At 44.9% G+C, this 12507-nt stretch overlaps 1 protein-coding gene across 4 annotated transcripts in view; it reads left to right on the top strand.

The window, feature by feature from the left end:
- herc2 (HECT and RLD domain containing E3 ubiquitin protein ligase 2) overlaps positions 1-12507 on the top strand; it is a 190210-nt gene that overhangs the window by 27116 nt on the left and 150587 nt on the right. For all 4 annotated transcript variants that reach the window (XM_084309199.1, XM_084309200.1, XM_084309201.1 and 1 more), the window contains exons 11-17: positions 3528-3716; positions 4731-4882; positions 5084-5241; positions 7812-7925; positions 8409-8660; positions 9033-9226; positions 9661-9861. In XM_084309199.1, the coding sequence (XP_084165325.1) occupies positions 3528-3716; positions 4731-4882; positions 5084-5241; positions 7812-7925; positions 8409-8660; positions 9033-9226; positions 9661-9861 (1260 nt within the window). The remainder of the gene's footprint in view (positions 1-3527; positions 3717-4730; positions 4883-5083; positions 5242-7811; positions 7926-8408; positions 8661-9032; positions 9227-9660; positions 9862-12507) is intronic.

Below are 12507 nucleotides of genomic sequence, written 5' to 3'. Positions count from 1 at the left end.
CAGTTCGTAAATAACCAGTGTTCAGAGTGAATGTTCCCATGGCTAGTTAGGTCGAGCAAGTGACTGCTGTATTCAAAGCAAGGCGTGCATCAGCAGTCACAAAAGGGGCTAGGTCCTAGCATGGTTAGGATAAGCATGGCCCTCTTTTTCAACCTCCACGCTCTCTCTTTCACAACGCATCTCCCCCAGATAGGTCTCCAGTTCTGCCTTCTGGAAATTCCCAAGAGCATGTTTTCAGTTTTAGTTTGACTTGAGATGGAATTGGCACATCAGAACTTGCTCTGTGTACAGTAGGCCTACAGGAACGGGGGGTTTGTTAGTGGGAGCTGGAATGATACTAACTGTCTTCTCTGTCTTTGTGTTCTGTTGGAGGACCATGGCAATATGCAGGTAAATATAATTCTTTCCTTTTGTTGACCTTGTAGCAGACGTTTTTTTTTTATCAAATCTTTTTATTTTTATTTTTTTCACAACACAACAATTAAAACATAATATGATAATACAAGGGACACCACAAGACCATACCTCTACAATATTAACTGCAATAACGATAAGACATTCAGAAATAATAAAAATAACAATAAATACAAAGTACAAAAACATACGGCAACAGTAACAGCACTAATGATACAAAACAAAAGGAAATAATAAATACAGACATCCTCCCCCCCCAACCCCAAGGCCGCCGTATTCCCCAGGACCAACACCCCACCCCCACTCCGCCAACCTTGTAGCAGAAGGTTGTGAGTGCTCTTGTCTTCTGTTTTGATGTTTGAAGAGTGCTTTGCTGCCCTTTTCCCCATCTGCACTTTTTAGCGCCAGATTTTCTTGACCATTTTCACGATATTTCACGATCTTTGCAGAGCTATTGTATATTCTATATTATAGCTATGGAGACAATAGTATGGCTCATTTGACAGACACTATTTCTAGTCCAACATGTAAAAAAAAAAGTTTGTTTCTACACACTGTAGTTTGTAGTTTATTACACTCTAAACATCGCCCATTTCCGAAATAATCCAGTCTTTTTCCATAGATCGTGAGATAAAAACGCGTTATATGCAATAAGCCCAGATCGTTCTGGTTGATTCCCTGAAACCCGAAATACTCTCAAATCAAAGGTATATACCATGTACACATGTGCCTCATCAAGGGGGGGTTGTCTTACCTCGAAAATGCGATCATTAGAAAACGCTTGGTTTTGGTCCGGTAGTAAGACACTGTGATCGTTACAGAAACCTGTTTCAGTTTCGGTAAAATAGACATAGGGGGTCCTTACCTTAGCCAGGAGGTACTCTAAAAAATAATTCCAATGATCCCATCAGCGATCGCGATTACCTGTTTATATGTAATTACACGTGTTTACGGGAAACTATAGGTTTTGAGGCGAGCACATCTGCTAGCGTTTGCTTTGCAAGAGCTCCTCCCCCTCAGAGCGAGTCTTTATAGTCCAGTTCATTCATTGTCCTTTCTATCGGAGTTAAAAAGGTAGGCGATACTGCCACCTGGTGATATTTGATTGGCATTGCAATTCCAACGTAGGCAAATGAGCCAGGGGCGGCTATAGTGATCCGGATCATCGTTTAGAACAGGGCTCAAAGGAAAAAGATCAAAGGATCCAAAAACTAGTTTACTCGTTATTGGCCATCAATGAGTTAAAGGAGCAATAGGCGGCTGTTGATTTTGGGCAGAACTGAAATCCTTAAACTGATTTCGACAAAGCCCTTCCCAGTCAGAACGCATCAGGATGCCCTCAAAGTCACTCTCCGCTAGGTAGCTAGCAGGTAAGCTATGTGTTAGCTGCAAGCCTTTGTGTACGTGCACAACTGTAATGCGTATAACAATCGTACATCTCACTAGAGGGTTTGATAGACTGCTCGTTCATTCCGGTCATTCGTTTGATTGGATGTCATGTTTTAGTTCCTGCCCCTTACCACTTTGGTGTCGAACATCTTTTTGATTACTATTGATTACTGACAAGATATAATAAGAAATCTAAAATGTTGCCAAAAGTAGGTGGCAGCCTAATGATCCTTTAACGTGGACCTTGAAATATGAATGGATGTTTTAATCTATCACAATTTAAAGTTTTGGAAGGAGGGAAGAGGATGCACCTAAGTCTTTCAGAATTAAGTAATTTACTTGAAAGAGACCATGGGATCATGCTTCACATCCATAACAGTATAATACTTTTTTTCCCACAGGAGCATTTGTAAAACAACACTGTCTGTCTATGCAGTAAGCCTAATGACCGCAAGCTAAATAGTCATTATTAAGTGTACATGGCATTGTCTTTGATCATGTGACTCCCCCTTCCCCCAAGCATTAACGGTCTGATCCGTAAACAAAGTGGAAGCCACACCCAACAAAATTCATACCTAGGAATGGATACATGTCTCTCTCTAGGAGGTGATGTAATAATAATACATCGGATTTATATAGCGCTTTTCCAAATGCTCAAAGATGCTACTGAGCTATTTTTTTTCATTTTTTTTTTGCGATAAATCTTTTGGCGTTTTATCGCTTTATTTCTACTGAGCAGTCCAGTAGGGAGAGACAGAGGAGGAATGGGAGACAGAGTGGGGGGAAGACATTCGGCAAATAACGACTGGTTTGGGAGTCGAACCCGGGTCGGCCGTGTCGCGGCTGAGCGCGCCATGTGGTTCGCCACTGGGGCGCCCCGCTACTGAGCTCTTAATACAATAATTAAAGGTCACATATTATACTCCCTTTGAACAAGTTTATATAGGTCTCAGGTACCCAAAACATGTCTTTGAAGTTCTTTTTAGCTGAAAATACCACTCTGATGATGTATTCTAGCACGTCTCTATATATATATATATATATACCCCTCTTGTTTCAGTCCTGTTCCAGACAGGCTGTTTCTGTAGCTTTAAATGCAAATGAGCCATGTTTTCCCCTTATGCCGCACTCATTCAGGTCAAACTAGGAGTTGCAGATCAAACCGGAATTAAGATCCAGCAATTTCATATATTTCCAGCGTAAAATGTTGTCGGCCCTCTCTACTTGACGTAGGAGGGAGAGGCAAATCACCTAAAGGCACAGTTTCTGAATACGGGCTGTGTGCAAAATCTGACTGTGACTGGGTTGTCTTATTTCACAGTTTGTGTTAGTAGGCCATCAGAGACCCACATGTACATGTATGTGCACAAGCACTGAATAAGTGAGTTTTTCATAATATGTGACCTTTTAACAGTAGGAAACTGATAGATGTGAGTTTTCAACTGTCTTTGCTGGATTTTGGGGCTGTAATATGTTTGTTTACATTGCTTGGTACTATTTGTAAACATTGGAGTAAAACGGACCCATATTTTGATTTCGACATTTTGAAACGGCACATTTGCCATCTACAAATCAAAGCAAAATTTTTTACACCAATACAACTCTAGTTTATATGGTCCAAAGAATTCTGGATTGGGCCTTTTCGACTCTTGTCATGCAACCCAAACGTCCGACGATAAAGACGCCGTTGACTCTTTCCCACTCCTTTTGTGTCTGTTGTGCAGGGGACGCTGCAGGAGGTGATATCCTGGGGCCTGCTGGGGTGGAAGCTCTACGCCAATGTCAACGGACCCATCCAATGCAAGGCCCTGTCCAGCCTGGGAGTCACCCAGATTGTCTGCTCGGAAAAGGGCTTCCTTATCCTGTCGAGCAGCGGTGCCGTTTACACCCAGAACTACAAGAGCACCACCCTGGTCAGTTCTCAGTAATCTGTTTTTGTTAACCCTTTAAAAAAAGAAGCCAGGGCAACCGGGTAGTGCAGCGGACTAAGCGTCGGTCTACCACCACAGAGACGGTGGGATCGAATCCAGCTGTGGTGCTTCCGGGTTGGCCGACCGTCCATATTAACATAATTGGCAGTGTTAGCAGGTGGGAAACCGGCGAGGGTGGGTCCTGGTCGTTGTAAACAGCGACTCCTACAGTTCGGTCGGGGCGCCTGCACAGCAAGGGAAGGATCTAGGAGATGTAGTGTGACCTTCCACACGTTACACTCTCCCAGTGAGAGTCCGCACTGCCAGGTGAAAAGAAGCGGTGGGCACACATGTGTCGGAGGAAGCATGTGATAGTCTCCGCCCTCCCGGACCGAGGGTAGGGGGTAGAGTGCGCAACGACCAGGAAGGGGATTGGGAATTGGCATAATGACTAACATTGGGATGGGAGAAAAACGGAAAAAGAAGGGGGAAAAAGATAATAAAATGTATTAAAAAAAAAAAGAAAAAAAAAAAAGCCGGTCTCTGACACTGCTGGATATAATTTATATGGAAATCTCTACTGAACGTGTGATTGGGGTTGGACAGGCCAGCATTGAACTTTGGGTCTCAGCGGCCGAGAAAGTTAAAGCCACAATCTAGCGGCGGAGCGGAGTCGGGGTGTTGGTCCTGGGGTCGGGGGTGGGAGTGGGGGAGGAAATGTCTTTTGTGGTGTCTGTAATAGTATAAGTAGATGCTTTATGTTCTGTATTTATTATTTGTATTATTGCTAATGTCATTATTGTTATTATTATTGTGAGGTCTTGTTATTATTATTACTGTATTGTGTTTGTCTTGTTTTGTATATACAAATAAAATATTTTAATTCTTTAAATTTTTTTAAATAAAAGAAGCCGGTAACCAAAGTTTGGGAAGGAAAGCAAATGGCTCAAACCAAAGATCCATCCGTTCCTTCATGTGTCTTGTTTCTGATTGAGTCACTGCACTGTGCTGCTGCAGGCTCCCATGCTGGTCCACGCTCTGACCTCCAGGAAGATTGTGAAGCTGTCCGCTCATCCAGACGGGCAGCACTACCTGGCCCTGTCGGCCAACGGGGAGGTGTTCTCCTGGGGCTGTGGTGATGGAGGTCGCCTCGGACATGGGGACACCACGTGAGTTAATGAGGCACTGTGTAGGGAAAACTATAGTCGAGAGATACAAGTTTACAGTAAGAGACCAGTCTACACCGGATACATACATACCAATATTATTAGTATTTAACTCTCTTAACTTAACTGTGACTTAACTTTTTAACCGGTCATGATCAGTGAGCTGCTCTCCATAACGAGGTTCATGACTCTGCTTCCACCCAGGTATCTAGAGGAGCCGGCCATGATCGCAGCTTTCAACGGGAAGCAGGCAGGGAAGCACGTAGTGCACGTTGCCTGCGGGAGCACCTACAGCGCCGCCATCACGGCTGACGGAGAGCTGTACACCTGGGGCAGGGGCAACTACGGTCGGCTGGGCCACGGTGAGCTTTACACCTGGGGCAGGGGCAACTACGGTCGGCTGGGCCATGTGAGCTGTACAACTGGGGCAGGGGCAACTACTGTCGGCTGGGCCATGTGAGCTTTACACCTGGGGCAGGGGCAACTACGGTCGGCTGGGCCATGTGAGCTGTACAACTGGGGCAGGGGCAACTACGGTCGGCTGGGCCACGGTGAGATTTACACCTGGGGCCTGGCAGGGGCAACTATGGGCGGCTGGGCCACTGTGAGATTTACACCTGGGGCAGGGGCAACTACGGGCGGCTGGGCCACGGTGAGCTTTACACCTGGGGCAGGGGCAACTACGGTCAGCTGGGCCACGGTGAGATTTACACCTGGGGCAGGGGCAACTACGGTCGGCTGGGCCATGTGAGCTGTACAACTGCTTACTTACTTACTTTACTTACGCCTGCTACCCCTTCTGGGGCATAGGCCGTCAACAAGTGATCTCCAAGCATCTCTGTCTTGAGCTGTTCTCTCCAGTTGGTTCCAGGTCATCTTCATGGTCTTGGTGTCTGCCTCCAGGTCTCTGCGCCAGGTGTTTCTCGGGCGGCCCCTTTTCCGCTTGCCCTGCGGGTTCCATGTTAGGGCTTGTCTGGTGATGGTACTTGTGCTCTTTCGCAGGGTGTGGCCTATCCAGCGCCATCTGCGTTTCTTAATTTCTTCTTCTGCGAGCAGCTGGTTTGTTCTCTGCCAGAGTTCGCAGTTGCTGATGGTGTCTGGCCATCGGATGTGGATGATCTTCCGCAGGCAGCTGTTAATGAAGACCTGCACTTTCCTGATGGTTGCAGCTGTAGTTCTCCACGTCTCTGCTCCGTATAGTAGGACTGCCTTGACGTTGGTGTTAAAGAATCTGACTTTGGTGTTGGAAGTCAGTTTTTTTGAGCTGTTATCTCTGCACCGCATGGTCGGAACACCAATCTCGTTGTAACTGCAGTAACATCTCAGTGGCTCGTTTTACTTCTCCATGAGTGGTTCAGTGTCCAGTTACTACAAGTAATGAATGAGAGGGAAAAGAACACTGAAGGATTCTTCACGGGTGAGATCCATGTAAATATGTTGAACCTTGATTAGAAAAGAAAGGCATACCGACACTGAAAATATTTTTTAAAAGCCTTTATTAAAATGGCCACAAACAAACCATAAAAATGTCTCAAACCCCGCCCTCTTTTCTTGATCCTCTAATCCAGGGGTTCCCAAAGTCGGGGGGGGGGGGCCCACAGGAGGGTCGCGGGCCGCCGCGGAGGGGTCGCCAGATGATTTTTATTTTTCCAGTCAGGCCACTGAACTTAGAAGCAGGCCAGGACAGTGTTTCTAGTTGCAGCAGCGCAATAGTTAGATAACCTAGGTGGGGAACAACCAGGAGATCACTGCAACTCACACAAGTTGGAGAACTATCTCTCTCTCTCTCTCTTGCTCTCACACACACACACACACACACACACAAAAGGAGCCGCATGTGATTGGTGGAGGCGGGACCCTTACAAAATATATGCCATCACACATGGCATTTAAAGGGTTAGAATTATACAATTTATCAGGGCTCAAGTTGAATAAAAGATTGTATTATTTTCAATCTGACATTACAAAAAAACTGAAAATCCATCAAAATCAGTTGTTGCTAATCATACATATGCTAGCCTGTTTTTTAACAATAATTTGTGATGCCATCACAAACACTGGCATTTAAAGGGTACAAATAAAAAAATGCCTGCACCAGAATGCAGGAAATGAAGTCTTTGTAACAAGAAATGTCCTGGTGGGGGACCCCAGACCCCCTGCTTAAAAAGTGGCCTGACTGGGGCTATATTTTGCACTATATTTCCTGGCCTGAATGATTTACCCAGTCCGGCCCTGGTTAAAAGCCTCCAATGCTTATTAGTGTGCGTTTGAACGTGTGCATGTTTCAACCATACATTTCCATTTATATATATATATAATTTTTTTTTTTTTTTTTTTTTATTAAATTTTTTTTTTTTTTTTTTAACTTCCTATAATAGTGGGGGTCGCGGCTCTCTGACCCCGTTATTTTTGGGTCGCGGCCTGAAAAGTTTGGGAACCCCTGCTCTAATCCAGGGGTTCTCAAACTTTGAGACCATGACCCCATTTTATTTAGGATTTTTTTTTGGCGACCCCACACTTAATGTATCGTGTAATTTCAACGTGGAATTAAGGAATATCACAATAAAAGCACACGTTTTTTAACTTGATCATGCATATTTATAAAAAATTTATTATTACAGCACTGTTATCAATACACATTTATAAAATGAGGCATATTTAGTCAAAATATGTTGCCAGAACATAAAAAAAAAAGTGATTAAAAAATATATATATTTTACTTGCCGATGCGCAACCCCACTGTCCCCTACCCACGACCCCACTTTGGGTCGCGACCCGTAGTTTGAGAAGCGCTGCTCTAATCACAACTGTTACCTTTCCTGTTTGAGATAGGCTGTGTGTTGAGGTATTTTGAGGGTCATGATTACCATCCTGTTAGTGTCCTCCCTAACTATTTAACTCTGTGCTTTTCCCTCCTGCGTGGTCTTTCTAGGCTCCAGCGAGGACCAGACCACGCCGATGTTGGTGACGGCGCTGAAGGGGCTGAAGGTGCTGGATGTGGCCTGTGGGAGCGGCGACGCTCAGACCCTCGGTGTGACGGAGAACGGTGAGTGGGAGGAATGCATGTGAAAAGGCTTTGTTCGTGGCTGGGAGTGCTCTATTAATACGTAGTCCATCGTTTTCCTATAGCTGCAGGAGCTTGTGGAGAGATGGGAGCAGCCGGAAATACGTTTCCCGTGAGAGGTCTATTGTGGAACTGATGTTTTTATGTCCTTTTTACAGGGAGTGAACAACCAAACTAAACAAGGATAATGCCCCTAGCCTACACTCATGACGCCACTTGATAATCCAACGATAGGCAATAGGCATGTCTGAAAACATTAACCTTGTTTGTACATTGCCTGCCTTTGGACTAAAATTATTCCAGCAGTTGGTATCGGTATTGACCGATATGGGTGGGGGAAATGTGGATATCGGTAATTGTGAAAGAAAATAAAAACGTGGAAAATAAATGTCACTACTAATAATGCTGCAATTTTTTACTCTTCAATCATCAACCTCTTTCTCTCTCGTCCCTCTGTCCCTACAGGTCAAGTGTGGTCCTGGGGAGACGGAGACTACGGCAAGTTGGGTCGAGGAGGCAGCGACGGCTGCAAGACGCCAAAGCTGGTGGAGAAGCTCCAGGACCTGGACATGGTGAAGGTGTGCTGCGGCAGCCAGTTCTCCGTGGCCCTCACCAAGGATGGCCAGGTGTACACCTGGGGCAAAGGAGACAATCAGCGCTTAGGCCACGGCACCGACGAGCACGTCCGCTACCCCAAGTTGCTGGACTGTCTTCAGGGTGAGTTTCCCCAACGTGTTCTGCTCCTTCTCTCCTTGCCAGCTGTGTGACATTAGGGATAGGCAAAACTCACAAAATTACTATGCGATAGTCACTGGGAACTATTCGAATACTAATCGAACCCCCCCCCCCCCCCCCCCCCTCCATATTAACACATGATTTCGTTTTTACTAAATAGCAAACGTGACATAATGAAACAAGTGACAAGAAGCAAGCTACTATCATTGCTAGCAGATTAACGTTATTTCTAGGGACATGTGAAATGAATGTAGCCATTTACGTATTGGGAGCTGTAATCCAGTGTGCAAACATTTTCTTTCCAAAGCAGTAAGTGTGCTGAATGAGTGTCTGTTAACTCTCTACAACACTCAGGGAAGAAGGTTGTGGACATCGCCGTGGGTTCTACACACTGCCTGGCCCTCACTGACGAAGGAGAGGTCCACAGCTGGGGCAGCAATGATAAGCTACAGCACTTTGACACACTGTTCTCTAACAAAAAGCAGCCGAAGGCACTGCCCGGACTCAACTCCAAACACATAGTGGGCATCTCCTGTGGCCCAGGACAGGTAATGATCACGGGTTGTAGCTAGGGATGCATCTATCCTATCGGCCCTGATATGACTAAAATAGCTAGATCGGGTAATGTTTTTGTTTTGTTATTTAATTTAAATAACAATAAATAACAATTCAGTACATTTATATCTGTGTTAATTTGTTACATTTTGTTTCACTAAGTTAGGAAAGTAATGTTTTAAGTCAAGCCTGATGTTGCCTTGCACAAAATAATGATCCCAGTCTCTTCCACACAGTGAGGCATACAGTTTATTAATTGAACAATTGGTATCGGATCGGTACTCTGTATCGGCCGATACCCAAAGCCCAGGTATCGGTATCGGGACTGAAAAAGTCGGATCGGTGCATCCCTAGTTGTAGCCGTTTTTAATCCAGTGGGCTAATTGCGATTGACCGGATTGACATAATGGCCCATGTGTGTTTCCAGAGCTTCGCCTGGTCTTCGTGCTCGGAATGGTCTGTCGGCCAGCGGGTGCCCTTCGTGGTGGACGTGTGCCCCATGACCTTTGAGCAGCTGGACCTGCTCCTGCGACAGGTCAGCGAGGGCATGGACGGCAGCACAGACTGGCCTCCTCCACAGGAGAAGGAATGCATGGTGGTGGCCACTCTCAACCTACTCAGGCTCCAGGTAGGCAGCCATGTTCCTTGTTTATGTACAGTATATCTATTGGCAAATACACACATTTAAACTTAACTCCACTGCTATTATTGCAGCCAGTCACCCGACCAGCCTTGCAGGTAAATAGTCATCATGATGTCCGATGACGATGAGGATACGGACAGGGAAAGAGAGAGCAGCGTTAACGTTACTAAAAAGGAGCGAGTGCATGCGCCACAGAAGTTCCTCGCAAAATATCAGGAGCAATGGCTGTGTCTCCACCCCTCAAAGATGCCTCACCATGCATTTTGTATGTTGTGCAATTATGATATTATGATCAGCCACCAAGGAGCTTCAGGTAATAATTTTGCTAAAACCTACGTACATTCCTAGATAGTTTGTCAATTTAATAAAAAAAATTCAATTATATAATGTGTGCTTATATAAGCTGCTAATAATTGCATTCAATTATTTAATTATTAAATAAAAATGGAAATCATGCCCAGAAACTTGTTTTTATTCATAATTGACAATGTTTTACATCGCAGGTGTACTCAAACCATTGACTGATACTGTACTTGATTTCCATTTGAATTGAATAATTAACCCACTCAGTGCCAACCACGACTATAGTCGGGTTAACTCGCCATCGCTTGCATGCCAATCACGAGTATAGTCGGGTTTTAATCGTTATTTCTTTTATTAGCGATATCCATACATTTTTCATCCATCCAGCCTGACGTAATCATTGGGAATGGGTCTGAGCTCGCAGAGGGCAAATACCGCCGCCTATCGTCTCCCGGATGGTATTGCACATCATTGGATTGGATTGGCTGGGACTGTGCATCAAAAAAACAAGTCCGGTCCAGGTTTTACTTCTCGGGGATGCAGCTGGATACTATTGCATTGTGGGAGCATCGTGGATTATGTGTTTTGGACTAGAACGTTGGATCAATGGACGCAATCGATATTTGGAATGGCGATCAGGAATTTGATTAATCTTTTTGCATGACATCAGATGTGAGGTAAGGCCTTTATGTTACGAATCTTGGGGTAATCTGATGTTCCTTTCTCCGCCATCGGAGCGTGTGTGTGAGGTTTGCGCTGACCAAAGTACGGAGAAGCGATTTTTCAGACCCCGCTTCTCTTCGTACATGAGGACACATACAGTATACTATCGATAATCTAGCGTTTATTTGAAAACTATTCATAAATTAGCCGAAAAATGACAACGTGTTTTGTGAATTCCACTAAAGGGCTATTATCGTATTATCTTTCTCTGGAATTACTAGAAATCTCAATAAAACGGAAATGTACAGATGAAAAAACAATCTGTTTCGTACATGTTGACTGCAAGCAAGTCATTGATAAGCGACCGGTGTATTAGACCCATAGCCATAATTTAAGATATAGTTTAAGCGTTCGCAAATATCCCCGTCCTCCCATTGACTAAAGCGCTGGCATACAAGCCCTAATTTGGTCATATGGGCGTGGCTCTGAATGAGTTAAAGGGGACATGCAAATCAAATCAAATCAAATCAAATTTATTTATAGGGCCCGACAACACACGTTAATGTCCCCATGGGCCGTACAGATCTTCTTTAAACAAGTCAAGAAGAAAACATAACAATAAGTCAAGAACAGAACAAGAACACCATAAGGTCCAAACATTTTTAGATGAATGCAAATAAATGAAAGAATGCAAGCACTCCCAGACATACCCCACGCGAAGGTAAGGAAAAACTCACTAAAACCTAACAATAGGGAAAAAAGCTCCACAGGCAGTGTGGAGGAGAGAAACCTTAGAAGGGCCATTCAAGGGGGGATCTCCCTTCTTAGATGTTGGTGATAGTAGTGTTGCAGACGGACAGTTGGTAAGCATGCACTCATGTGTGTAGTGGAACACAGATGAGTGCATGCAATAGCAACTGTACATTTTGAAAAATTAAAGATAGAGCTAATAGCGATAGCAACTGAACATTTTGAAGATAGAGCTGATAGCGAATCTATTTGAGGCACAGCTTTGCATTGCTATTCCTTGCACTATTTGGGCAACTTTACACAATGCCTGTGAGTCTATGGAACACAAAACAATTCATTGTTTTATATTTCTAATCAAGTACTCAAAAGCATAATTTTTCTCCCTTTGGAATTCAGGCTGTTATTGGATGGGCTCCGCCCATAAGTGTTTTGAGTGACAGTCACCCACACAGTCTGCGACTGGCACAGAGAGAGATGGAGAGATAGAGAGAGATTGAGGGGGAGACTAATTAATTTCGCCGTGGGGGGGGGGCATAATCCCACAGGACAATGCATTGGTAACTTGTTTCAAATAACGATATATACCTCTGTGATTATTATTGCACAGAGAGAGAGAGAGGGAGAGAGGGAGAGGGGGAGAGGGGGAGAGAGGGAGAGAGAGTGAGAGAGAGGGAGGGAGAGGGAGGGAGAGAGAGAGAGGGAGGGAGGGAGAGAGGGAGGGAGAGAGGGAGAGAGAGGGAGGGAGAGGGAGAGAGGGAGAGAGAGAGAGGACGGACTCATCCTCGCGGCGCACGCATACACATTTTTACACACACTCCTGCGTGCGGCGACCGCGTGGCCTCTCTCTCGCTTGTTCTTTGCCTCTGTCAAAACCCGTTTGAGGAAGTGTTGGGTTACACTATGCGCTACAACCAT

Source organism: Notolepis coatsorum, assembly GCF_963971535.1.
Source record: "Notolepis coatsorum genome assembly, chromosome: 2".
Classification (NCBI taxonomy): Eukaryota; Metazoa; Chordata; class Actinopteri; order Aulopiformes; family Paralepididae; genus Notolepis; species Notolepis coatsorum.
The sequence above is the reverse complement of the archived record's forward strand: the minus strand, read 5'-3'. Positions and strand labels throughout refer to the sequence as shown.